General features: G+C 41.0%; 1 protein-coding gene across 1 annotated transcript in view; it reads right to left on the reverse strand.

Moving 5' to 3' along the window:
* LOC132074851 (uncharacterized) overlaps nucleotides 1-24,995 on the reverse strand; it is a 52,777-nt gene that overhangs the window by 22,931 nt on the left and 4,851 nt on the right. The window contains 17 exon segments of the mRNA XM_059474889.1: nucleotides 510-676; nucleotides 1,450-1,641; nucleotides 2,838-2,945; nucleotides 3,884-4,021; nucleotides 5,091-5,205; nucleotides 5,608-5,830; nucleotides 6,772-6,908; nucleotides 7,960-8,107; nucleotides 9,964-10,001; nucleotides 10,968-11,054; nucleotides 11,171-11,337; nucleotides 11,734-11,791; nucleotides 12,612-12,654; nucleotides 14,044-14,084; nucleotides 15,139-15,270; nucleotides 15,741-15,877; nucleotides 19,109-19,181. Of these exon segments, the coding sequence (XP_059330872.1) occupies nucleotides 510-676; nucleotides 1,450-1,641; nucleotides 2,838-2,945; nucleotides 3,884-4,021; nucleotides 5,091-5,205; nucleotides 5,608-5,830; nucleotides 6,772-6,908; nucleotides 7,960-8,107; nucleotides 9,964-10,001; nucleotides 10,968-11,054; nucleotides 11,171-11,337; nucleotides 11,734-11,791; nucleotides 12,612-12,654; nucleotides 14,044-14,084; nucleotides 15,139-15,270; nucleotides 15,741-15,877; nucleotides 19,109-19,181 (2,004 nt within the window).

Below are 24,995 nucleotides of genomic sequence, written 5' to 3' on the forward strand. Positions count from 1 at the left end.
CCAGCTAATCAGCTTTATCTCCACAAAATGGGTTTTCTGCAGGAAGATGCTTATCACTGAATTTTACTTGTAGTGTCTTATTTGTCAGCCCAGAAAGGATCACCTGCTAATATTCAATTAACTCTTTTTATATTCTAACTTAAGTCAAAAGAAATAAATTCCTCATCTTTATGAATATTCCTGTGCATGGTCCAGAATATGCACAGGAATATTATTTATTATTATTTATACTACTTGATTCAGTATAAAGCAGAAGGGGCTCCTCCCATTACTCTAGAAATCACCATACTGACACCGCCTTGAATAATTCAACGTGTTCATAAACCAGCAAGAAAGAGTCCAGGAATGGCAGGAAGAAATAGGAACAGTATTAGTCACTACAGTGAAACATATAGGGGAATGCAGGAGTTGTAAACAAACAGCCGATTAAACCAGCAGTTCTGGATGCTACAGGCTGGGCACTTACAAGTAAAAGGAGACACAACACATGGTAACAAGAGCATCCTCACCGATGTATGTGATCCAGTAGTATAACTTAGATAGATGATGACATCCACCTCCCTCTGTGGCCTTAAAAGTGGTGCACTGCTGGTATTGATGAAAAATCCAGCATCTATCATGCCCAGCTGATCAGGACTTTGCATCAACTGGTTGGGACGTGAGTCTAACACAGTGTCTAAAAGGAAAATATTTTATGAATAAGAATAGATCTGTGGGTATTTTGACTGGAAAAAGAAATTTAAGGTGCAACTGACCATTCCAGAGGCCTGGTTTAATTTAATTGCTATACTACTAGATAATCAAACAGGCATGAGAAGGACTGCAAAACACCTAAGTTCCAGTTATGAAAAATCATTGCTGAGTTTCAAGGCAATATACTGCATTAACATGGCACACCTATTAATGCCAATTAGCTACGTCTAATAATTAACTTAAATCTGCCTTGCTTCATTTCAGTCATTTTTTCATCTGCTATCTGCCATTGCTTTGGAGAACAAAGTATTTTCAATCCTTTATACATTTGGACTTATGCTTCCCACTCAGTCCCCTCTTCTTTGGACTAGAAAGCCCCATTCATTTCCAGTTTTCTGTTATAGGTGATATTTTCCTGGATATTTCAGTTGCATCTGAAGTTAGAAGTATAATCTTGCCAAATTAAGCTTTCTCCTATGTTCACTCTGCTCTCTGCCACTTTAAATTTGGTTGTGTCACCTTCAAGTCTACCTTCTCAGTCTGGATTGCAGAGGTCTCAGCTGAAGCAAACTAACACAAACATTAAGTCTTCAGTACCTGACAACACTGAAGTCTTAGTGTCTTCTCTCTATTCAGATTATAAATGTTCTCTTGGGAGGATTTTTGTCCCCTGCCAAGTCTGACAAGCTTCTTTCCTAAAGTCCCCACGCCAAAATTCCCTGAAAAGGATGCCAGTTAGACATTAGTGGCCATCACCTTTCCACCGACAGAAGTGCTTGTTCTCCATGTAGTTGTTGTGCAGCTGGTAGCCCTTCAGGAAGTTGTGGTGCTGGGCCACGGAGAAGCGGTCGGTCAGCGCGCCCCGCAGGGCGCTGGACAGGGGGCCGGGCGGGGTGTACATGCGAGTCCTCAGCTCGTGGGGTCTTGTGGGCAGCACCGGGTCCTCATCTAGAGCAGGGGGGAAAAGCCGGTGAACTGCTTGGTAACTTACGCTCCTTTCTGGCTGCCCTGGCACAAAGGAGTTCTCAGGAGCTCTTCTGGGATGATTCCCTGGACGCACACAAACTCTTCTGGAATGGAGGGAAAGGAACGGCTGCTGGACAAAGCTCTGGTGATGGTCTTAAGCTTTGGGCTGAAGACAGTTCATCAGAAGCAATCTTTAGTGTTGGAAAAAGGACATCTTAAGGAAATTAGGCAATTCAGAAAATGTTCTGTCAGAACTTAAATATCATCACAGGAAGATAGCATGAAACAGACACAAGCGTTGAGAAAATGGGGCTGATGAATACACTGCTGCTCAGCCAGATGGGCAACAACAGCAACCACGGGGTCCGTTGCAACAGTGACAGCTGCAACCCAATAATCACTCATGGCTCCATAAGCATATGCTTAATCAGCACAGTGAGAGCACTCCAGGAGAACCTGGGGCATACATTCATATTCAGAAACTATGGGTACTTTAGGGAGTGGGTAGATGGCATATGGGTGAAAAGCAGAAATATGGCACAAGGTGTGGTATTCCAGAAATGACAATGTGCTTTGCCAGCCTGAGAGGCTGACAGTGGAGCAGGAGAGACTTGGTGGTTTCCATGATTGCACATTGTATTTCTGCATTTTTCAGGATGTCTGTAATTATAGTTACTATCATATCAAGAGATTTAGCAATAAAATCACAGTTTCTGTATTGCTTCAGAAAATACCCTCTGGGCCTCATTTATCTTTGTGTCAGTATGAATACAATGCAGTAATTACTGTACTGAGTAAAAAAATAAAAACCCAGGAAATTGATTAACCAGTTGATATTAAGGTTTATTCTCCTCAGTAAAAAATACCATATTCTCTGCTGTTGTTTCTTGGTTCTGTATGGTTAAGTGAGAGCTGTAATGCCAGAACACTTCCTGAGAAGTGTCTCACCCCTCTAAAACTTCCTCTGAAGGAACCAGTAGAGCTTTAGTAAATATTGTAATTACAGCAGCTTTTCCCTTTTTCCCTGATTACCCTCTTCCTCTTACTCTATTCAGTGTGAGGAAAAGTCACTATCTCTTAGATCCTATGATGCCAGCTTCAGCAAAGGCAACAAGATGATGCCAAAAGTCACACAGGAAAATAAATGACCATAAATGAAAGGCTAAGTAATTTCTCACCAACTTCATCTATTCTGTCTTCTGTCCATCTCTTCCAGAAGTCCTCTGAACTGTGGGACAGTCCCCATATTTGTAAAAGGTTCACAGAAAATATACTGCTCCACATACCTGTAAAAGGAATTAGCGAACACAAGGACATATTTTAACAAGAAAATGCCCTTTTCCTTCTCTTTTGACCATCTGGCTTAATTTTTAATGGGCTTAATGCAAATATTTCTAAACTTCTATGCTATTAAATTCCTCTTTCTGCGTCATTGATTCACATCATGCTACCATCAACTTTGTGCCTAACCTAGTGTATGGCTCTGCCACATGGTAAGGAGAGCAAAGAATGTCAGGCAAGTAAAGGAGAAAACAAGACACACTTGCTCAAGAGGCAAAACAAAGAATTCAGATAACACACCACAAACACATAACTTCCATCCCCATCTTCCTTTCTCCATCTTGTCTTTTTCTGCACTTACTCTGATCAGTAACTCTTTCAACACTCTGAATTGTTTCACAAGGGGATGAACTGGCTTTTCAGATGTTTGTTTGTAAGACAAGATCTCACACCACAGTTTGTAAAGGCTCACACATGCAGGAGGCTCCAGCTCCATTGTGCACTCTTTTCTCCATCCAGGATTACCCCTCTCTGCCTTGCCACAAGGGCACTGGCGGCTCTGTTGACAAAACAGAGTGCCACCATACCACCAGTCATTGTAAATTTAAATCTGACTCACAATTGGACTTAAGTTGGAGCGCATTCAGAGAGGAATCAGAAGAATAACCAAAAAAGCAGGCGTTATTACTTACAATGAAAGAATTAAGGATCTTCATCTATTCCATCTCTAAGATACAGACAACTCATCTACCAAGACAGTGACAAGACAGTGACAAGAAACTAAAAAAAGATGTGTTTTTTTACTGTATTCTTTTGGATAAGCTACCACTCCCATTTCCCCGCAGGCAGTGTCCAGCATGTTAGGACAGAACTATCTACCTGCTGGTTAACAGCATTGCACTCCTCCAAAGTGTCTCTGTGCCAAGACAACACTATACCTCACCTTGAAGGTAGCAGATGCGAGACTCGGGGACCTTTTTTAACATGCGGCCCATGAAGAACTCGCTTCCGAAATGCTCTGTGCGAACAAACGCGCCGTACTTCAGCAGTCCCACCTCATAGGGAGTGAACTCCACCCACTCTGCAATAAATACAGCCACAACAGGACATTTAGAGGGCTCCCAGAGAGGTGTGGAGAGAGGGGAAGTTTGGGCATACATTGGTCTGAGTTATGTTTAATCTGTTGCCTTTGCAAAGCCTCACTCTCACAGATCTCCAGGGAGGTGTCTCAGCTTGGGCATGGTGGTGATGAGGAGGCAGGAGCAGTTGTGCTGGTCATGGTGGTGCTGCTGGTGGCACAAGTGGCACACTGGGGGCATGGCAAGGCTCCAGACCTTGCACATCCCATGTGCACACACCAGTCCAGGGTTTTCCAGCACCTAGGCAGTTTTTCTCTGCCCTTCCATACACCATGTCCAGGTGACCAGTACTTCACCAATACAGTTAATTTATCTTCCCTAAATAATTGCTAATGTACAAAGATATTTATGTACTCAGCTCCTCAGAAATTATTTTTTCTGTAAGAGACCAATTATACTCTCTCTGTGTGGTACTAATAGAAACAGAACTAGCTCTTGACTTTCTTGGATATCCTCTCCAAGTGAAGTGCAGTTGTTTGATATAACTGCAGCATGAGTGAAACCTGAGACAGAAATGTCATGGACTGTAATTTCGTTTTCATTTCAGAAATGGTTCATTTTCTTGCCTCAACAATAAAAAATTGTATCTGAATTTTTATTTTCCCCTTATCTTCTTTCTGATCCTCCATAGGAAAGAAACACAAACAAACAAAACAATGAGAAAAGCAACAGATTCAGTTGGGAGCCTTCCCAAACTCTACCCATAACCATGTGGTCTTCTTCATACTGAAACAATAACTGGCTGTTGAGAAAAAGCAATTATGGGATAATTCCAATATTTCTCAAAATGGCCTTTCTGGAAGAATTTCTACTGTGTATGTTGAGACAGGGAAATGCTGCTCTCCAAAACCCTTGTATTAAAATTGTAAGGTATGGAGGCAATGGTTATTTCTCCAAATAGCAACTGACACATAAGGATTGTTTACTCCAAGTGCTACCAAGAAGAGAAGAGCGATGACAGGAATTCAGCTGCCAATTTTAGCCTGAGAGGATCTGAAACAACATCCTTACCTTTGAAATCATTGGTGCTGTAACTATCCCGGACACAGACCGACACATAGATGGGCAGTGGGTTCTGGCCATCACACAGTGCTTCTTGCTGATCTGAGAGCTTGTGGGGGTCTTTCTGGTTTTGAAGAAAAAGTGTTCACGTGAGAGGAGCACATGGTGAATTCACCGGCCCCGGTGCGGGAGGAGGCGGGAGGCTCCACTCCCAGCATGCAGGACACGCTCTGGCAGCTCCGCCACACAGAGCACTGCAGGTACCCCCACCAACCACCACAGACCAGGCTCCCAGGCTCCAGCCTGGCTTTGTGCATGGATTCACAAAAAGATGAGGAGGGAGACAACTATTTCTGCACACGTCTATGATTGGGCGAACCAAAACTACTACATAATGCGCTATTTTGTTAACACAGAGAATTCCCCTCTGTTTTGAGGGACATTCTATGAAATGATGGACTAGTTTCCTCTCCATCCACTAAGGGAAAAACACATGGTTCCTTAAAAAATGGAACAGCCATCATACCCCATCATTTAGTAAGTACTCAATCATGAGACCCCAAAGATCTATAAAAGATGTCCTGTATCCCTCTTCTTTCCGCTGGCAAAGCTGCTTGTTGTAGTACTTCATGCGATCCATAGAGAAACAGCCCATCTTGCATTTTGTTGCTTGTTTTTGGGCTTCACCAATATGTGAGTCCAGGTCCTTCTGTGACCAGTAGGCATCTCTGTATAAGTTGGCCATGGTCCTGGAGAAAGAAAATGCAGACAGCAAAAATTAAAAGGAGCAAAAGAAGACCGGACATTTTGTGCTTTCAGAACAGAGGTTTACATTATGGATTCCCTTCTGCTCACACATACTCTGGTTTAGCTGCTCCATCCAGCAGAATGAACACTTCAGAGTTTCTATGACTGTTTTTAAAAATGGCACTAAAAAAAAGGTGGGAGTTTTACGTTCTTAACTTTTTTTTTAAGCAGAACAGGCAGAAGCTTAAGGGATAAAACTGCCAGGTGTGAACTTATATTTGTGAAGCACAGTTTAGGCAGAAAATTATAATAAATTTTCTTTGCTTGATTTTCAGAACCCTAAATTCTTTCATATTAGCTGCTATCTCCTGCCTTGATTCACTTACTGTTGATCTTATGATATCACTATGCTTTATTTTAACATCAACCTCTATTTTACCAACCTCCTCTGCATAGAACAATCAGACATTAGGGAGCTGTAGGTCCTGTGAGCAGGGAATGACACTGCCCAGGGAAACACAAAACTGGCAGGTTGCAGGGGTCAGTATGCACTATCCAGCAGTTTTTTCCAGCTAGAAATCACAGTCAGTATCAGAAGCTAACGGGACCACAACAGCTGGGATTCAGTGCAGAAAGGAAGGGGCATGATGCTATGGGCATCCACAGTTACATCCATAGTAACCACTGGAAAGCATCTTGATGAGTGTAATTGTCATATGCACATTTAACTGCTGCACGTGTGGAGTTGATAAGCACAGTAAAGAGCTCCTTACAGGAAAAGCATGCACTAAATCAAGCTAGTACTTAATGGCCTGTTACTGAGAAACTTGTTTATATCATGTTTGAAGAAAATCTCCTGATCTTGTTTGCTTTTAGGAGTTTCTCTCTGCATCAGTGTGACCCTCAGAAAGCCTGGTCAGGCCTCCTGCTCGAGCTGGCTTACCACGTGGTGCCGGACAGCCCACTGATGTACGTTATGCAGTCCAGGAGATTTAGCTTCTTGAGTCCCATGAGGCTGCCATACAATCCTGTCATTGACTTCAGTCCTCCTCCTGTCGTGATGATAGCCACGACGGGCACCTGTAGGGCAGAGGGAGGATGGGACATTCACACTGACAGCATTCAACTTTGCAGCCCACACTGCAATGGGGTCTGGTCACCACAGGCAGCCCAGGTCCTGGTCTCAGAGCCCAGGTCCCTTTTCAGAAGGAAAGACTCCAAAACCCAGCAACAGCTGCTACTGCCACTTATTTCCCTTTGGATAAACATGGATTCAGAGATTAACCCAAACTCGGATTCTTCTATTGCCTTCATCTCTAAGGCAATTTAGGCACAGACGAACAAGAATAAACCTTCTGTGGAAGTAACAATGTATTATCTATGCATCACTCACTCCACTACTTATTTCACACACTGACTACTTCCGTATGAAAATCTGCCTGCCAATCCCATGAAGAAATACTCAGTTCACAGCTACTGTTAAGTTACCCTCAGCAATAGTGTTATTATTCAGTATCTTGAAGTTATTTTAAAATAAATTACATCATTTTAAGGAATTTCAAAACTGCAAGAAACAGAAGATACAAGAAGCACTCAAAGATGTTTGTCCTAAACTCTCACAAAGTAGTGAAACTGGAATAAGGGAAAAAAAAAATCTTTGCTGTGGAATGTATTCAGTAGTTCTGAACCAAGGCAGTGACAGCTCAGCCTGGCAGGAATGAACACACCTCAACTATGAAAAATTCCAAACTGATAGTAATAAAGGATGGTGACTGTGTTTTCAGTAACAAACCTTAGCAGCAGAAGCAAATGTACTTAAGACACATGGAGCAGCTGGTACCTGCACAACAGATAGGTGTGGCCTGTTTTGCTGACCACTCATAGAATCACAGAATCACAGAAATTCTAGGCTGGAAGAGACCTGTAAGATCATCAAGTCCAACCCATATTCTAACAGTTCAACTAGATCATGGCAGCAAGTGCCACATCCAGTCTTTTTTTAAACTCTTCGAGGGATGATGACTCCACCACCTCCCTGGGTAGATGATTCCAGTATCTGACCACTCTTTCTGTAACAGGAGTACATGAAAACACTAGAGATTCAAGTTCTATCCACTCAGCACACACGTACTTCTTGATCCTGCAGATCGTGTGGTAGGTGAAAAACATTTTTGAGAGCACTTGCTACATATTTCTTTCTTTTCCCCAGGAAAGCCATCTCTTCAGAACATAAGTTAAACCCAAAGCGCATGTCCAGGTCTTGGTGGCATGTACAATTGCTAAGATAAAAACAGATACATATATTAAATATTAACACACCCATATCAATCTTAGGACGTTGATCAAAGATAATCTACAGCATCCTTCCCTTCAAACAGGATGATGCAACATGACAGGAGCCAGAGAGAATAATAGTACTATTTTTAAAAGTATGAAACTCATGTCAAGACTAACTAGTGCCATCATTCCTAATTATCGCTAACTGGAAGAAACAATGTACAGTGTTTACAAATAAAAAAATATTTAAATAAATATTCTACAACTGAAATATTTACTAGTTTAGAAAATCCATGGAAACGGTAAAAAGTGAAAGTATTGATTCCCATTTCACAGGTTATTTTCTCATTCAAAATCTAAAAATAACACTCATTTTCCAAAGGCTGGCATATTCAATGCGAGTGAAGATTCTCCTTCTGAGGAACCGGAGTGGGAGCGCACCCCCCTCTAGCGGTGAGCGCGGCTGGGGAGGGTGGCGGGGAGCCCAGCTGGCTGGAGACACCGGGGTGACACCGGCCCTGGGACGGGCAGAGAATGGACCCCTGGGCAGGAGTCACCCCTGCTGCTCTGCTGCGCCCACACGTGCACAGGCTGCTTCAGGGCTCAGCGCTGGAAGCTCTATTCCACATCAACCTTCACTCAGAAATTGTAAGGTTGATATGGAATATCAACCTTAGAGGAAGATTTCACTGGAGTCTATTTTGAAATTTAATAAGCCGTTGCTTAAGGCCCCACAATTGTAGTTTATTTCCCTGGGCATTTTTGCTCTACTGCTCACTAATCTCCCTCCTGGTTCTTCCTGCCCTGCTCCTATAAGACGTCAACAGGCAAGAGATGGTCACGGTCAGGTCAGATCTACATTGCCAGATGACAGGGGTTTGCTTTTTCTTCCAGTGACAGAACCTCTTTCTTCTACTGGGTCCATAATTTCTATGAAACTAGTAAAGGAATTTGATTATGAGCTTTCTCTACCACCAAATTTGGATAAAATCAAGTTTGTATAAACTATTCTAACCTTATTTGTAAATTAATTCACACAATGGGAATTGAGTTAGGCAGAGTGGCAAAAGCCAGTTTCTACTGTAAATCAAGATCCAAACAAACTATTTCTAAAGTTCTCTGAAAATAAAATAAATAAGCAGAAGTTGTTTTTCCTGTTGTGGTATAACACTGATTTTCCTGTTATCATTGACCACTTGCTGTTTTGAAATTAATGACAGAAAACTCTGTTTGAATTCAAAAATATTCTTTTTCCTTTTATTTCTTAGTCAGACACACACAAAAATACCAGTCTGTCCAGTTCTATGTGTTCCACATAGCTACAGATAACCTGAAGTATCTCCATGTTTACTGATGAGTATTAAGGAGCATGTCTACAGACGTCAAACCACAAGTTAACTTGTTTACCTTAGTTTCTACTCAATATATAGTATAACTGGATTTAACAGAACACAAGGTTCATCACCACTGAATATTGACAGTAAAGCGAAAAAATAATTCTTAATTCCTGATTAAACAAAATGTTTACATCTGACCATTCTTTTTTTGTCATTGTCAGCTAGCTTTGTTCTTTTTGTGAATTTCAGAGACTGACACTGACCAAAGAAAATATTCTGTGGTCAGAATGAAAGGGATAATGCTGAAATAAACACATGTTTATTTAATGCTTTATCAACAGATTAAAGTGAAATCTTCCTAAGGCTAATTATGCATTATATATTATGCATGTATTTTACATTTTATTATAAGCACATTCTAGTTTTCAGACTGAGAATGCTTGCTTGTGTCATTTCCATGTGGCTAAAACAATATGAAAATCAATGAACCAAGTATAAAGGAATAAAAGAAAATCTCTTACCAAGGTTTTGCTGTCACATTCAAGTCAAATCTTTTCTCCTGGAAAGCAAGAATGTGTAATTTTTAAATTTTAAAGTTTCTATTTTCCCTTTCTGTCTTGGGGTCAGAGTTTGATTTATAACCCAGCAATGTCTGGCAATCACAAACTTCAATGTCTGGGATCTTGGCATATATTTCCAAAAGCATTCACTTATCATTAGTGGAACACCCCTACCTACAGATCCTAAATCCTCCCAGGCTGAAGAAACCTTTAAGCATCCTGGTATAAGATGTTTCTGCGCCTCACACAGTAGGTCCCATTTCCTGTACAACTCATAAGCTTCCTGCAGCATCCCGAATTACCATTTTTTGTGCCTTTTCCATTCTTTATGCTCTAGTACACAGTACATCTTTGACATCCCAGACATAGTTTCACAGTGAAGAGACTGCAAAGTCTGCATTTGCTTCTGCCCACATTTTATTCTCTCTTAAAAATCATTATTCCAATCTTCATATTAAGTTATAAAATGTGCCCTGTTCTGATAGGATATCCTAATGGCTCTTTTAAATCAATATTCTCACTATATTATTTAAAATACATACCCCATGACTAATATTTTCAGCATCTTTCAATATATTGTCCTCTTAAATATATGGTTGACTAAGGGCAGGTTTATTGATGTTTTCCTATTTTGTGCCCGAGGAGCAACTTTCAGTTTGGATCCTAAGCAAAGGGGGAGTCAGCAAGTCTTTGGGTAAACAGGGGGAGATGTTCTGAAGCAAATATGGTATTTCTTACATCCTTTTAGGTCTCTGTCTCCACTACCGGCACAAAATGGAGATTAATACAGGGACAACCTGTCTCTGTGGAGAAAACATTTGGAGAAACAAAGCTCCTGTTTTCTCAAAGTCTAATAGAAAAGCAGAATGTTTCTGACACTCTTAGTGGCCATCTGGGACAATCTTATGAGGAATGGTTTCTATTGGAGTGAGCCATTATTACCAACACCTGGAAGTGATGCCTACCTCTGCAATGGTCGTTTTCCTTCCCATGGGCAGCGAGTTCAGCATCACGACTGGGGAGCCGGTCTCTGTGCTGTACCTACAGGACCACTGGGAAAACAACATGCTTTAGGACACAATCAGGAACGAGTTTACCCTCTCTCCTTCCTCCCACTTTCTTGAGAGCCACTCAAAATCTCTCCACCCCTGAGGCCACTCCAACATACAGGGTGGTAGCGCCTCTTCTTTGGCAGCATGACATCCAGCGTTGGCTCTGCGTACTTGATGTAGTGGAACTCGGTGGGACATGCTGGGCTGACCACTCCATTGGGGCCCAGCACGATATCCTGTGTCCCCTCAAAGGAGCCCTTCACAGTCAGGGAAAGCTCTTTCTCTAAAGTAGCAAAACAAAGATTAATATGATTAAGCAGAAAAATGTGCTAGCTTGATTAAATGTGGGGTGAGGGTGGCATAGCTTTGCCCAGGGCAAATGCTGGCACTACAGGGTAAAGAGCAAAGAGGATACTTTTCTGACAGAAAGGGGACTCTGAATATTCCTGCTGTGACACAGAACTGGGATTTCAACTTTATTGTGCATTTAATAGGCCTTGTTAACATATATCTAGATGAGGTCATTGGAGTCTATAACAACCTAATGTGTTTACCTGACATTAACTCTACTAAATACTCTAAGCACTATTTATTTCGCTAACACATTAGATGGAAGGGGCATCTTCTCATAAGTAAGCATGCAATTACTGGTAAATAGATGACAAAGCAATAACCTTACTTGATTTTTGCTTTGTCTTCTCTGCCACTTCAACTTCCAAGCAGCAAAGTTCACGACACTGTGAAAGACAGAATGCGGGATTCTGTGAGAAAGATCATCACATCCCATCCTCGTTACAGGGAGCTGTGGACCCCTCAGCTTGGAGTCACTTGGAGCTCTGAATTCCCTGGCATCTCCAGGCTTTTTCCCATTAGCTGCTGACTAAAGAAAAGGAAAAGCTTTGGAGGGAGTTGCAGGAATCGCATGTGTGACACTGACTTAAGATTGAGCACAGTGAGAGGAATATACAAAGAAGGAAAAGCAGGACTGTTTTCATGATTGTAGCATAAATACAAAGGGTTAAACTAGGAAATAAATAAATATATGCCACTGAGAGATCAAGAGTCAGTAGTAGGAAGAGTTTTCTGAAGAAGCATTGCTTTTAGCATTTTGGGGGTTGATTTTTTAATGGTGCTCACTCTTCTTCAACGTACTGTGTTTTGACAAGTCAGTATTTCATACAGAACTTACCCAAGGGATAGGAAAGGTCTGGGTAGATTATCAATAAGTGACTTCACAGCCTTTTTCTCATTGTGTTCTGATAGACAGTAGTACACTTTTTGAAGTACTAGTACCAGAGAAAAATTCTGTCTCTGTGTGTGTGTTTGTGTGTGTGCGTGGTGTGGTGAAGTATAGGAAAAATTAGAAATAAGGAAGTATAGGACAAATGGGATATCTCCAATGAACAGGTAAATAAAATGTCCCATTCTGAATGTATCTAAATAGGAAAGAGGAAAGAAAGAGAAAGAACTGGCCTACTAGCTTCTTTAATCCCCAGCCTCCCTTGCACTTTACATTAAGGAATCACTTATAGAAAATATCTTGGGAAAGACACATACCACCAGCACTCCATTGCTAGCAATCATTTCATGAGGACCAGATCTAGGAAACAAAAACATTGATTTTTTAACGTTAAACAAATCCCATTCATCTTTACCCAAGATGTTGCCCTTTCTTCCCACTTCAAAAAACAACAGTCTGAGGGGACCCCAGCAAGCATGTAACAAACTCCTTTCCTTGCCTGCATGGACTGAGCACTGCTCTGAGGAGACTCATCTCTGTACCAAAGCTGAACAATGTTTAACATGGTTATTTTTTTACAGTGCAATCTCATGATCATCTAAAATGGAATCTCCTGTTAGGCAGTCAAATTTTTCTCACTGTAACATGTGAAATAAATGTATTTCAGCTGATACACCTGCATGTCCTTGTTGGGAAGACAATTATATGTATTTGCTGGCATGCAAATATTTTGAGTTGCAAGGGACCCATGAGGATCCACACCTAGTCCAACTCCTGGCCCTGCACAGGAGAACCCCAAGAATCACACCATGCGCCCGAGAGCATTGTGCAAATTCTTCCTGAACTCTGGCAGGCTTGGTGCTGTGACCACTTTGCTGGGGAGCCTGTTTCAAAGCGGCACAGGGCAGGCAGCACCAATTACATGGGAAAAAACCCCAAATGCCTTCCAGATCATTCAAGTGAATGAAGGAGATGTGAAATCAGAACATGGTGTGGAGCAACTTGACTTCTGGCCTTGGGTCTCCAATAGTATGACAGCTGGCCTTAGCTAGTCACTCTAATTCTGCCATGCCTCAGTTACCTTGTGGCCACACAGAGACAAAAAGGGTGATTCATGGGTGGCAGGCTGACCATGCTGGAGAAGGAGCTTTACATCCTTACAAGAGTTCCCATCCCATTGTGATTGTGTTAGGCAGAAAGAAAACACAATTACTAGGATTCAAAGAGTACTGCAAGGGAAAACTAAAGGAATTGGAGGTACACTGAAAACCTAACTAGGATGTTTCAACACTAAAACTGTGTCAAATACATAACCTGAAACAGGCAAGGAAAAATTGATAGGCAGGAATGCTTACACACTCAGAAAGCCTTCTGAAATGTCCCCAGGTAGATAAATCATAGAATAGTTTGGGTTGGAAAGGATCTTTAAAGTCATCTAGTTCCAATCCCGTGCCATGGGCAGGGACAACTTCCACTAGACCAGGTTGCTCAAAGCTCCACCCAGCATGACCTTGAACAGTTCCAGGGGTGGGTCATCCACACAGCTCTCTGGGTAACTGGTAGATGCATCGTTGAGAGCAGCTAAGCTACAGAACAAGCTAATCCATCAGGTGTTGGGGACTGCAGCAATAATGCAGGAGAAGCCTGAAACTTTTTTACAGAAATACCCAAAGCATGACTTCTAATACTGTTTTTTTGTTTTATCATTAATGATTTTTGCATTTTTAAAATAGTCTCTTTATCACTTACGCAACCTCCAATTTGAATTCAACCTCTAGCTCCTCCGTGGCCTGAAAGCAAGAAGAAGATATTAAATGAAGTAGCTACATAATGCTTTGTCCTTAGTCTAAACCACAGTCTGATAGGCAATATTGAAGTTATTGGTTGCAATGAGTAGCCTGTGATAAATACTTCAGACTGGGTGGCCTGAATCAAAAATTCAGCCAGATGATCAAATGATTCCTTCCTCATCTCCTTCTGACTTCACAATATCACCAAAACAACCTATATTTCTTAGTGTGAAGCTGCTGCAAAAAAACAATTTGCAACTTCCTTTATTTTCTGAATTCCACCCTTTCCTTCCAACTATTCCTGGCACTGTCCTGCCATGACTTACTGTACTGGCTATTATCTTGGAAATTAAACATACTTTACACCCATTACTTTACCATAATAAACAGAGAACAGTGAGTGATTCAGAATTCCTATTATGCAACCCCAAGTAAGGCAGTGTTGATGTGTACAAGCTGATTGTGAATGACCTAGTTTGGATACCAGAATTTCTCCCTGGTAGCAAGAAGTTGTATGTGAGATATTTTGCTGATCTTATCCTTAGATCTCAAAGGGAATTAAGATTATTTTTCCCATTTTATAGATGGGAAACTAAGAAACAGAGTGAATTGTCATCCATTTATAGTGGGATATACACAGGGGTAAATTCGCCTTTTGGGGTGAAAGAAGACACAAGCAAAGGGGCAGGGCTTTATGAATTATGGGAATTACTCAGGTTATGAATTACACGGTGAAAAAAAATATACAGATTATTCACCCTGCAAGAGCTGTATGGCCTTGGTGTTGCTCAGAGGTAGCTTGCAATTAGATCCCTCCCCTACCTACTGCACTGTTTCAGTCCTATGGTCTTTAATAATTTAAAAAATATTGCAAAGAAGAGTTCAGACTCTCAAATTCATATTTTTAATCACATTTTTGTGGTTATAATTTGAATGGCAATTAACGCACTCATTACTGGGGTAAGTAATCTATGGCAGGTTCAGAAAGATTTTGAGACTGTTCTGTAACTCTCCACTGGTTTCCCAGTTGCTTTAGTTGCTTAGTTGCACTCACATTTGGGCTAGGTTTGAAGTACAGGATCACTGTTCTTTCAAGTGGAAGTTTAGCAGTATCAAAGAGTGCACAGAGGAGATGGTCATCTGGAGTAGCAAAATCCTCATCATACACCGTGAGCTCCAGCACGTTCTGGAAAAAGAGGGAGAAGAATTTGTTATTGTTTCTCAGGCTAGACATCATTAGCTCCAGGCAAAAAGTATTGCTGAGGATAAGCTTGAGAAGAAAAGCTGAGAAATTAAACATTATCCCCCTTTAGAAAAACATACTTGAGCAGCATATTAATTCTTTTCTAGTTCATTTTAATTGCTGTAATGAAATACATTGGCTGTACCTATACAAAGCTTGGGTAACTCCCAGATTCTGTATCCATCTGGCACTGACCTGTCTCTTGTTTCCTTAAAACTTCAAAACTGAGCTCGCTTTCTGGCCCTCCTACATAGCACCACTGAACAGGCACAGGAACTCTGTCATCTCTGCTGTTAAATGCTTTGAGCAGTCCTTTATTGTGTGCCATCTCTTAAACAATTCCTGGGCATGGTTCAGGAGATACATACACGAAATCCTCAGGCTGCTTCAAGCAGACAACTTTGGTTCCTTACCTTGACCTGACTCTGGATTCTGAAGTAGAAGGTTTCGTTCCACACTGGATTGTCAGAGTTTCTCACAGTTTTCGTGCGTGACCTTTCAGACGTCGCAGTCGGCAGCCACAAGGACACGTAGCAATCAGCCTGGCTTACTGGGCAGGGGAGAGGCAAAAAATCAGCCTGGCTTACTGGGCAGGGGAGAGGCAAAACAGTTGCTAATTGGCAAAGGCAGCAGAGCTACAGGACACTGGAGAGGTTACTGCAGCAACTGGTACCAAAAACAAGCATAAGTTATTTAAAGATAGAAAAGTCTGATGCCATGTAACTTTCCACGACTCCCTTCTGATAGGGAAAAAGCACTGACCACAAGATGACCTAGAAGAGGAGGTGGCTTCTGTTCTTCCTTGTATGAGTTACACACAGCACTGATATTGTGCATTAAAAAAAAACCACTGAGAATTTTTTCTTCTAGTCAGCCACTTCAGTTTCTCAGCCAACAAGCTTTCCCATGCTCATGTGTGCATGCACACACACACACACACACACACACACACTCACCCTGAGCTGCTCTCTGATAAGAGGGGTTGGAACCTTCCTCCACTTTTTGAGAACAACTGCAAAAGGTCTTCATCTCTGCCTTGCCCTCAGTGATGTTCTTTGTGAGGGTTTATGAAACGAGCTGCAGAACTACGCCTGCTGTATGTGATGGCAGAGGCTTCCTCCAAAAGGAGCTCACTGAATTAGACATTGGAATTTAACTAACTGCCACCTACAGGAAGAAGGGGGACCAAGTCTCTCTCCCAAAAGGCACCAGAAAGTTAGTGAAAGATTTTACATCCTTTTTCTCACCTAAATTAAGGTACATCTCAAACAGCTACAGACAAAAATGCCATTTACTGTGTTTCTTCTTGGAGGTTATGCAAGGTACTTCGGCACCTTGAAAGCCTCTCTGATGCAGTCCTCAACAAAAAAATTATCAGCTGTTATGTAATGCAAAAGGTAACTAGCTTTGAGAATTATTTCCTGTGATGTGAGACTTTTGAGAGAGACGTGATGGCAGCAGTAAATGGAGAAGATCCTTCAGCAGCAGGTAAGGACTCTGCAGGCAGAGCAGGGAACAGGAGCTTGTACACTGACCTGTGGGGAAAAGCAAAATCTTGCCTGTCTGCAACAAGCATTTTTTCTCTTCTTCTTCTCCTTCCTTCTCCACCAAGTTTTGCCCCATGTCACCCTACAGCTACTGACTCTCTCAAACTGGTTGGAGGCTGCATTTTATGCTGTTGAAAGTGTTCAAGAAGCCTTGCTGCTTTCCTGTCCAAGTGAGAGGGAAAAAAATCTGGAACTGCTTGAAAAATGATATATGAATTGTGATAGGTCAATGATCGGTTTTCAATTTTTTAACATTACAATGCAAAAACAACATCAACGAAGTTTAATTCTGTCAATTGTTTTTTCTAAAAAAAGCTGTTGAGAAATTAGCATACTCCTACTGAATAAAAAAAGAATTCCTCCACTGGAGAAGTTTGTTTGGAAAATATTGAGTAGACCCTAGCCTTCTGCCTGTCTTGCTCTACTTCACATTTCAGATCTTAGTTTGGCTTTAAAAATGAGATTCTGACAGCAATTTCACTGTACTTGTCTAGAGTCATTACATCTACTTTAATTCTACCTTCCCACAACTCTTGTTTCTTAGCCTCCTTGTGAAAAATTACTCCTTATTCGCCTTCTTTGTCTCTTCTGTTTTGTAGCAAGAGCTTCCATGTCCTCCTCAATAATTTCACTTTCACACCTAAGGACTATAGACTCTTCAGTCCCTCTGGATGTAAAAGTTGTTTCAAGTTATTCTGTTTCCTCAACTGTTTTATTTTTTTAATTTTAATCTAGGAAATTCCATGCAGACAATAATGCTTTGAAGAATTTTGAAATTGCAAAAATATGTATTTGAATATATTTGGATAATCTAGAAGTAATGCTACTGATTTTAAAATGCATTAAAGGTGATTTTTTGTAACTACTATATGACTTTGGCTTTATCACTTCAAATCAATGACAGATGGCTGTTTGGCTGGCAAGCACTTTATTCTGCTGATGTGATTCATGATTCCTGTATATCTTAACTGTACTTTGAGATACAAAGCATATCAAGCAATCCTTAATCAAGCAATCCTTAATTATATGAGTAGATGCAGCCAAACTAGTCAGCTGTGTATTTAATGCAAAATGTTGCCTCAGTTCTGCTTGCACAATCTGTTTCTACAACCTCATTATTTGCCTTGTTGCCTGACACACAGAAGATCTGAGATGAGTCCCTGATGAGACCTTTTTGTGTTCTTGCTTCACCACACGTGTGCCACAGCCATGGACCAGGAGGGAGGTGCAGAGCGTGCAGCCCAGTGATGTGACCCAGGATACAGCTGTTGTCTGCCTCACTCAGAGCTGTGACACAGGGAGGTCCTCTGGTACATCTTCCAGAAAAACATGTGACAACCACAAGGTAAGACAGGAGTGGTAGTGCATGGTAAATCCAGATCTTTCTCTCTCAGAAAATCTTTGCTGACTCATTGTGTGCAAGACATTATAGAGTCAATCACCGCTGCTCACAGCAAAACAGCAGAATCAAGAGACTTGTGAGGGTTACGCTCAAACTCAAGCCAAGCTCACGCTAAAACTAATTTCGGCATACTTTCACATAGCTCTATTTTTTACTCAAACAAAACAAACTGTTAACTTGTCTATTTTGTGTGGGACACCTCTCCACAGCAGATATGTGGATAGTCCACGTTCTTTTACAAAACAGTGGTGTTTTCCTTTCTAACTTACTTCCTTCCCAACACTTTCCTGCCACATGACTCACACTCTTGCTCAACTGCAAGTCTGCTGCAGAAGCCTTAGAAAGGACCAAGCATCCAGCCCTCAGTTAGTATGTTTTTTTAACTGTCCTCAGGGTAATTAATGATGGCGTTAGCCTGCTCGTGATGATCATAAAAAGTTTTTCCCTGTTCAATTTCTCTTTGTCAGAATCAAGACTGAGGATGTTGAAAAGGTTTGCTCCTCCCAGGCACATTTCCCAAGGTGCTACAACCCATCAGCAGAATTACCCCATGTTTTTAAAAACATGGAATGGAGTCTTTCAGCTACCTCTGTCAGAAACTCTCCTTTCTTTGACAGAAAGTATTTATTCCCAAAAGCGCATTCAAGTCTTGAAACCAGTCAGAAAGCACAGGGAGAACAATGAAACAGCAGCAAGGACTGGCCTTGTTTATAATAATTAGTTTACATAAACACTGGGCTATTTCAGAAACACTAAGAAAAGGCTGTTACAAAATTATAAAAGATCTAATTTGCCTGTTTCCTGAGTTACCACTAAGAATGGAGATACTTACAGGCATCCACTCGCTGGAGATTTCTCATCCGGATGATCCTTACCGTCAACAGGTAGCAAGGAGAGGATTCTATCTAGAGAGGAACAGTAAAAATGGGATCTGAATAAGCCTTTGGTGGGAAATATTTCAAATGTGAAAACTACCTGGGTGCCACAAAGCATAAATACAGTTGGTAAAACTTGGGCCAATTATCTCACTATTTTGCAGAATGAAGCTTCTGCTGTTAAAAATGTCTTAACATTTTATATATTTCACTGTCTTTTTGCTTTGTTACTCTGAGGTTCCAGATTGCTCATCAGAGCAGAAAAGACTCTGAATTCCAAAAAGGAATAAATCCCTGACAATTTACACAGCCTGTGAGATGCTTGCAAAACCTTTCACTCTGAAATTGTTGAGTCTAGTCTACAACGTAACTACAGTCTCTTGAACACATTAAATTCACTGGTGGGTACCATGATGAAGTTGTCAAAATGCCATCAATCTTAGTCAGAGCTACAGTCAATCCCCCTAGTAAACACCCATATGGTCCCATAGCATTGAAAATAAAATGCTGCGGAGAATATCTGTTGTTGTGGACTCCCATGGGATAAACCCAAAGTATCACTTTTTAAGAGATGTTTTTCTGCTTCAGAAACATTGATTTACTGCAATTTACAATTGCACAAGAAAAAGAGTAATAGTAATGTGAGCTTTTGTAAACCACAACTATGAGATAAGCCAATGGCTACAAATTGTTACCTAAATATTTAGGATCCAAAGATTTAGGTATGGGTTGCCTTCGGAGAAAAATAAAACATACAACCGTCCTCCAAAAAAACCATAAAGACTGAAAGTGCTAAACTTCCTTTGTTCCCTTTAAATATATTTGCCTTAATCTTCTATAAAACAAGTCTCTCCAACTTTTGTGGCTGCAGGGACCTCTTCCTATTTATTATTAGAAGATAAATGTGAGTTCCTTCTTCTAAGCAACACAATTTCCTGCTGGCTCATTCCATAAACCTGTCTCTGGCTCAGAACTATATGCAAAAGGTTATTTTGACCAAGCCAATAAATAAATCAGCATTTCCTGTGGCTGTGACACATGGTTATTTCCTCACACTCCTAGAAACATTTCCATCTGCATAAGTGGTTAAAGCAGAGCCCCACAAATCATTCTTTTTGACAATTTCTATTTTTATATACAGGTTTCCTGTCATTTAGGAGCATCCTTCTATTTCTATAGCACTTCAGAGACTTCCTATAACCATTATAAACAACCAGACAAAATAGATGTTAAGACAGAAACTGGAAGAACCTCACTTGAACCAATTTTTTTTTTCCTCAAGAGAACAGAGAAAAAGGGTCTTATTTACAGATGGAAAGGTAATTATGCCTCTTTCATCACAAGAAATTACTTTTCCAATATGCAATTGGAATCCTCTATTCTTTCCTCTAACATATCATGTTATGTTAAAATCTTTTTACAGAGTTCTTAAAAACCATTGCTGCTTCCACCCCTCTTATATGTGTCTCAAGAAATTGATGACTTTTTTCTTTTTTTAGTGCTTCTTCTTGAAATTCAACCAACGAAATCTATTTACCTTCTATTTTAATTGTTCTCAAAAGAGAAAAATCCTTACAGAAGCTGCAAAATTTGCAGACAGCTGGTGGAAGGATATGTCCTCAGAGCTACCTCGTGCAAAGACACTGGTTCAGATTTTAGAAACAGTATTATCCATATTAATACAGTTCTACACCCTGTTAATTTACGCTTCTTCTCAGCTGGGTAATGAGCAAAGTGGATCACCATACTCACATGTTAGGAATGAGCTTAGGCACCTCAGCATATGCCCTAGAAGGCAGAAACTCATTGTTCCTTAGGTTCTGCATAAACATGGAGGAAATTGTAGCAGACATTTATCTCCAAAGATTGTGTAAGGTGGTGCCAGCTCCTGGATCAGCTCTGGCAACACTTCCACTGACAAGCAGCATTGCTTGAGTGATAACCAATGAATTCATTATTTGCAAAGCCATTTGTGATTCTTAGATAGGAGAAAACTTAGGTTGGGTTTTTTCTTTTAAAGAATATTAGATGGTTTCTGCCATCTGACCGCCTTCTTCCTGATTCCCATGCAATGACTTTCTAACATGTTAGCCAGATTTTCCCTATCTGGCATGGAGAAATCAATTCTTACAGACACAGGATTCACAAAAGGATTTACTGAAAAGTTACTGAAAAAAAACCCAAAAAAATCAGTGGCTTACAGAAGCTGCAGTAATCAGGACCTATGCTTGCACTAGGGGAGAGGCAGATGCCACCAGGCAGCTCCCTGAGGAAAGGCAGGAGCCAGGCATCAGTCCTGACAGTCCCAGCAACAGCCAGTGGTGGTAGCAAGGACAAGAGGGAGGGTACAATGCACCCGGGGATCAGGCCTTGCCAGTTCTTCTGCTCTCAGGAGGATTTGTCATTTTAATTAATTCCGGTAACATCTTAAACAAAAGAAATGTATTTAAATAGCAGCTGGGACAACTATAACATGATGCACCAGGGTCTAGTTATAGAGACAAAGAAAATAGCAGTCATGCATGTATAAAACAAAAGACAGAGGTTCTGTTATTCTGTTTGCTTAACACCTATTATGATATCTTTACCAGAAAAAAAAAAAAAGCTGCTGCTTTTTAATGAGGTTCCATATACAGAGACGTTTCCACCACAGCAAATTGCCAACTTGTCAGCTTGTCTTCAATTTGGTGTTTCCCAACTCGTGCTCTTGTGTGTGTAACATGCAGTATGCATGCAGTATAGCACTCTGAGGTGCCACTGCATGAGTAGGCTGTATAGTGCTAGTTTCTCTGAAGTCCCAGGGAAATGAAGTTTTACTGGGATTCTCCAAACAGCAGCTCCATCTAATGTAAAACAGACCTCATAGTCTCTTCTTCTGATATTATAGCTCTTCCCATAAAAAAGAGCAACATGGTATGATACTTGGCACTAAGTTACTACATTGGTATAAGTCAGGGATTCCTCTGTCATGTGAATGATAGCCACTTTCTCCCAGCTGAGGAGTAAGAATTTGAAAACAGAAATTTTACTGTCATGAGCACTCTGGTGATGCAGGCTGCCTGCATTCCGGGAACATTTGTGCCTCTGCAGCCTCTTTAAAGTCATGCTTACATTCAGATGTAGGTATGTGTGGCATGCATCCATCTCAAGAAGCACTGCTGTAAATTACTCCACTAGTTTAGCTGTGTAACACATCCTGTCATAAGTGGCTGTGGAGCTCTAAAATGGCAGGACTCCTTAATGAGCCAAGAATCCATGAGACCAGAGGGTGACTCTACTTCTGTATCTTTTTCTTTTTTTTTTTTTAAACTTGCTTTTCTCTCAGTAGCTTTCTTTCTTCAGCCTTTAGGCTTCTTCATCTAACAGACTCTGCCAGCATGGACGGCTGCTAGCTACATTTTTCCAGCTTGTGATATCAACAGTATGAACATTCAGCCCTTCACTTACTGTAGATTACCCCAGTCAAACAATTCCACAACAGTAAAGTCAAATGTGTGCTAGGTGAATGCTTTTAAGGTTTTTTTTTTTAGTGTTGGGTGCTTGGTTTAGCATAGATAGCAGAATATTGTAGCTGCCTTCCCAAAACAGAGACCAGTCATCCAACAACACTGACCCAGAGAAGTTACTTTTGAATCTTCGTGAGCAGTCAACACATCCTGAGACTTGACTGTTCCTCTTTTTAGATTGGTATTTATTCCAAAGCAGTTATAAACTAACAGAAGAATAATGCAGAGAGCCTGAAATTCACATTCAGTTTGTGTGTTTGAAAACTGTATCATCACCAATAAGCAGGCATCCTCCACCCAGATATTCAGCTGTTGATTTTCTACATGAAATGTGGAATGTGTTTCACCAGGTCTCATGAGTAGGTGGTCTGTCTCATGCTAGGTGCAAAACTGTGATGAGGAAGCAAAGAGAACTATGTGCAACAGTGTGCCGGTATTATTACCTATTCCAGTGCAATTGCACTACATACTATTCCACAAACCATCCTGCAAAGATCAGACAAGATTTAAAATACCTCTAGCACAATCAATTTACTTTTACAATGGCTGAAAAAGCCATTTCTACACACCAACCTGAAAAAGAGTGTGTTATCTATGGAACCCATGGAAAAAAACTTCCTCTCTATCCACACATTTTTCCTGCAATCACCCAGTAATAATTCCTCTATGTGTTTCTATGTCATCTACTAGCTCAGCAGCCTTTCCTGGCAAAGATCAATTCCTTGCCTTGTCTAAGGTATTCCTGAATTCCTGGCTCAGAGAAGCATTCTGCTGAGATGAAATCACTCCCAGGATGTTGCAGGGCACTCCTTTCTTCATCTCCAAGTGCTAATTTAACTAGATGGTAGCCAGAGACCAAATCATTCCTTGCTGATGTTGCACCTAGAGCTGGTGGTGTATGAAAGTCTATCTTGAGCTGTCTGAAAGTCAGGTCTCCTTAAAGAGTGTGTGTGAGTTTTTTACAGTTGCACTCAGGATGCTTCAGGCTGTGAACATCACTCACCAATCCCTGCCCCAGCTTGCTGCAGCCATGGGATGCTGTGGGATGTGCTGGGATCCCCCGTGGCAGGCTGCCCAGACCTGCTGCTCCTGGCCGCCTCTCTGAAGTTCTTCCTCATTCTTGACAAAATCAGGCTCCACGATGGAAAAGATGCTCTAATTGCTTCCTTCCTTCACCTCCTCCAGGCTGGGGAGGGCACCTCAGCCGAGGGCTATGGGGCTGTGTGTGGGCAGGCAGGTGATGCTGATGATCACTGCTGCCACAGCAGTGCTTTTCAACAGCTGTGTGTTTCATGGGCTTTGTTAGTAACATTTCTTCTTCTTCTGATCAGACCACCTTTTCATCAGGAGTAGCAGAAGTCTTGGTTGGATACCAACGAATTTAAAATGCCAACACCCAGATGGAAAAGCCCCTTTCAGGCATACAGCCACAGTAACCCTGGTTCCAGCAGGGAAAATTTTTCCACATCCAAAGGAGCATGACAGGTATGTGCAAGGTCATAAGAATTGTATGCTTCAGATGATTGCTTCCTCATCATATATCCATCATTGTACTCAGAAAACTTCGGAGGAATGAGACTATGCACATTATACTGTGCTTGAAAGACATTTCCAAAAACAAAAGCTTCAAATACTGATCAACATAAGATGAATACTCTCACTGCACAGTGATCCCATAAATGCAGACATGTATAATTATATTTAATAAATAAAAGCATTATTTATTATTTCTCTTCCTTGTTATATAAATCTGCAGAGATGTTTTATTTGATTGATAACTCAGGCTAATTACATAGCCCTGTTAATATTACCTTCACCTTTTAGTGTTTGCACATGTTTAACAATCAGACAGACTCCTTCAGATTTTGAAAAATAGGTCTATTTGAAAACTCCAACTGTTCAACTGAATGTTCAAAATTATTTCCATATGTAAAAATGTATCCAGAGCAATAGGATAGTCCACTCATTAAAAAAACCTCAGTGTCTTTTACAGTGCTCTGCCCTCCCTAAGTAGAACAAATATGACAGAAAAAAACTAGGCTGAGCATGAAGCATCTGAGGGTTGAGACTCTTTACACCTAACTCCGGATAGCTGTAAAATTAGTGTTTGTGTCTAACAGCTGTTTAACATTTCTGGATTCTCATCCTAAGGTAGACATTACCACAGGACATGCATCACACTCTGAAAATCTCTCTTTCTGACTACTAATTCTCAAGGGCATTTATAGGGCTATCTCAGGTACAGATGTTTTGCACTTTTGCATATTGTCAAATATGGATTAGACAAGCCATATTTCAAAGTTTTGAGCTGATGAGAAGTGGCCCCATTTGGTTCTGC

The sequence above is a fragment of the Ammospiza nelsoni genome, chromosome 6 (assembly GCF_027579445.1).
Source record: "Ammospiza nelsoni isolate bAmmNel1 chromosome 6, bAmmNel1.pri, whole genome shotgun sequence".
Lineage (NCBI taxonomy): Eukaryota > Metazoa > Chordata > Aves > Passeriformes > Passerellidae > Ammospiza > Ammospiza nelsoni.